The sequence below is a fragment of the Pyxicephalus adspersus genome, chromosome 7 (assembly GCF_032062135.1).
Source record: "Pyxicephalus adspersus chromosome 7, UCB_Pads_2.0, whole genome shotgun sequence".
Classification (NCBI taxonomy): domain Eukaryota; kingdom Metazoa; phylum Chordata; class Amphibia; order Anura; family Pyxicephalidae; genus Pyxicephalus; species Pyxicephalus adspersus.
The window spans coordinates 60,485,882-60,488,727 of record NC_092864.1 but is presented as its reverse complement, the minus strand read 5'-3'; the positions used below and the strand labels follow the sequence as shown (position 1 = coordinate 60,488,727).

The window sequence follows — 2,846 nt, the reverse complement described above, 5'->3', positions numbered from 1 at the left end:
TTCATTTCCCTTCTCTAAAAACTGGTGCGTCTTATGGTCCAGTGCGTCTTATGGTCCGAAAAATACGGTATAACTATAATATATATGGTATATAAAAATATACCATATGCTACTAAAAGGCTTTTTTGTTTCTGCCTGTCAGCCATCTTCCCTCATAGCTATCTGATAATTGGTTGTCACTGGGACAGTAAGTATGAGGTGAGGAGCTCATTATTTGACCTCAACAAGAAAAACCTGACAGTGATTCTAATCATTCATTACTTTTTTTTTATTGTTTGCTTTGGAGAAACCTTTTGGCACAGTCTGTTACCCTTAATGCATGAATAAAATATTTAGTGGTAAACATTAATGAGACCATTGTCAGTTCAATTCATTTATTTTCTGCAAGGTTCAGCCAATTAGATCAATAGCTGTCCAGGATGCGTCTCAGAGACCCTACTTTGCCATTCAGAGCTCCCCATTCAGTGAACCTGCGGTACTCTCCTGTTTTCAAAAAGTACTGCTTGCCTCTGTGTTTGGGTAGCTCATAGAAGATCCATGATCCTTCCAAGACCTTGACGGAATGGACTTCATGATAGTTGAACTTCTCAAAGAGGTTTGGGCAATCTTCAGTCAGTTCCAACATTTCCCCACGGAATTCTTCCCTTTCATAAAGTTGAATCTTGTTGGATCCCCTGTACTGTAAGATCAGATTCAAGATATTATAACGTTACTGCAGCTTGCAAAATTCATTTTTGTATTGTACTATGATGTAAAATAACTCCAATCTATATTCTTAGCATGTGTAGTATAGGAAATCTTTTATATTTAATATGGGTTTAATTTTAATAATCATATATAAGAAGTAGATCTATTGAAACTGTTTTCTGTAGTTTGTTATTTTGCTTTAAATGTTTGTTATCACTTTTATAAATGTTACTTACTATCATTATTGGTATTTATTTATAATTTGCAACTTACAGGTGAGATCAATCGGCAGGATCTGATGGAGTCATTGAAACCAAGCCATTGCTGGAAGTCAGGATATTCCCCTGTCCTGAGAAAATACTGATGTCCAGTGTAGTTGGGACGTTCATAGAGCATCCAATTTCCATTCTCTACACGGATGGAATTGCAGCGGCTAAAGAAGGAGTGAAGGTCAGAACAATCAGAGCTGCACTCATAGGAGTGACCCTGAAAGTTCTTGTCCTCGAAGAAGATGATCTATAAATAAATAAAGATGTTGTCACTTTTTCCCAATTACTTTGATATAATTTCATTGTTCAGGGTATTCAACCAAATATTTTATGAATAAGTTGCTTATTTTTTATAAATATATTTAAATTTACAAAGCCAACAATAGTGAAGATAGTGGTTCATTTCAAATGGAAAAATTGTTAATAAGGTTATCCATGCTCAAATTATTCAGCCCCTTCAGACCTATTGCTAAACTGAAAAATAAAAATTTAGCTTTGTTTATTTAAAACATATAAAAGAAACAAAATATTAAAACAATATAAAACAGACAAAAATGTTTAACATAAAATCTTTATGCACAGGCTAAGTAGAATTTAAATGAATTCTAGAGGAACCAAAAGTTGTGTAAATTATTGTTTTTAAGGAAGTATGGTATTTAAGTTGGAAAAAACTTTAGTTGGGTAAGAGGGTGAACTTGAGCAGGTTAAGAAATACTAGGATGGTGGTGCTACGATTCTTTAAAAGGGAATTTTAGTCAATTGCTTGTAATTATAATGTTAACACCAATGTGTATGTAAAGACAATTTACAGAGGCCGGCACTAAGCTGTTACATGCACCCTGTATACTGTAAAGCAGTGTTTCTCAACTAGGGTTAAGAACTTTAAGACATAAATTTTGAGAACACTTAAATGATCACAGTATGCATATAGCAGAATGGTATACAAAACAGTACATGCTCCATGTAATCCCTAAATTACTCTGTTATGATCCTGTAAATAAAGGAAAATGTTTCAAGCAGAAGACCAAAATCATACATTCATAATAAATCAAAATAATAGTATAATCTTAATATACTCATTTTACATAAACATGAAGGAATAGGAGTTAGCATTACCCCTACTGTAAACAGAATTTTTGATCACAGGCCTTACATTTAAACCCTTATAATTGTTTACCTTACCTTTCCCATTGTGTCTGCTCTATGCAGGAGACCCTGGCTGTTACTGAGGACTCACCACCCTTTTTATATATCATTTCATTCCAGCATTAGTGTAATGAACGCTGCATTTTTTATTTGCCTCAATTAATCCCCTGTTTTTGTTTCTCTGTTTTATTTTGACTGTGATTGAAAATTCTTTGTACTTTATCACTGCTTTTGTAAGCACAGGGATTTTATTTATTGCTGTGACCAATGAAACCTCGGTGTGCTAGCATAGCCAAGGAAGTTACTAGAGTTGGTTTAAACAAAATCTGTTGTATGTTTTTTTTACATCAATCAGCTGCTACAGTTGTAAGGGATTTATAAAATTATCAGATACCTACACATCAATATCTTCTCCACACCATCAAATATTAAAACATATATACTAGCAAAAGTATGCCAAGGTTAGAGATATTACAAACAATACTGCATAAGCAGGCAGCATGTGAATGAGAGGAATGCTGATGATATGAATTAAGGCAGTATGAGAATGAGAGTAATGCAAAGACATGATATGGAGCAGTATGTGCAAGATAAACGTGGTATCACACGGGGAAGTATGTACATTATATGATTGTAAAGGCATGGGTGTGTAGAAGAGGAATCTTGGGAATAAGGCAGTAGGCAGTCTGTGCATAAGTGGAGATAGTATGGACTGGAGAGGAGTATTTATTATTATTATTATTA

At 34.0% G+C, this 2,846-nt stretch overlaps 1 protein-coding gene across 1 annotated transcript; it reads right to left on the bottom strand.

Annotated features, from left to right (window-relative positions):
• Window positions 1-357: 357 nt before the first annotated feature.
• Window positions 358-2,278, bottom strand: LOC140335763 (gamma-crystallin B-like). The gene is made up of 3 exons (XM_072418679.1): window positions 2,139-2,278; window positions 961-1,203; window positions 358-679 (listed from the first exon to the last, which is right to left on the bottom strand). The coding sequence occupies exons 1-3, from the start codon at window positions 2,145-2,147 to the stop codon at window positions 404-406; spliced, it is 528 nt and encodes a 175-aa protein (XP_072274780.1). The 5' UTR covers window positions 2,148-2,278; the 3' UTR covers window positions 358-403.
• Window positions 2,279-2,846: the final 568 nt, after the last annotated feature.

Bases quoted from the DNA above. Each gene is read 5' to 3' on its own strand.
- LOC140335763 (XM_072418679.1), bottom strand. The intron at 680-960 runs GTAAGTTGCAAA...CTGATCTTACAG, and splicing joins CCTGCCGATTGATCTCACCT to TACAGGGGATCCAACAAGAT.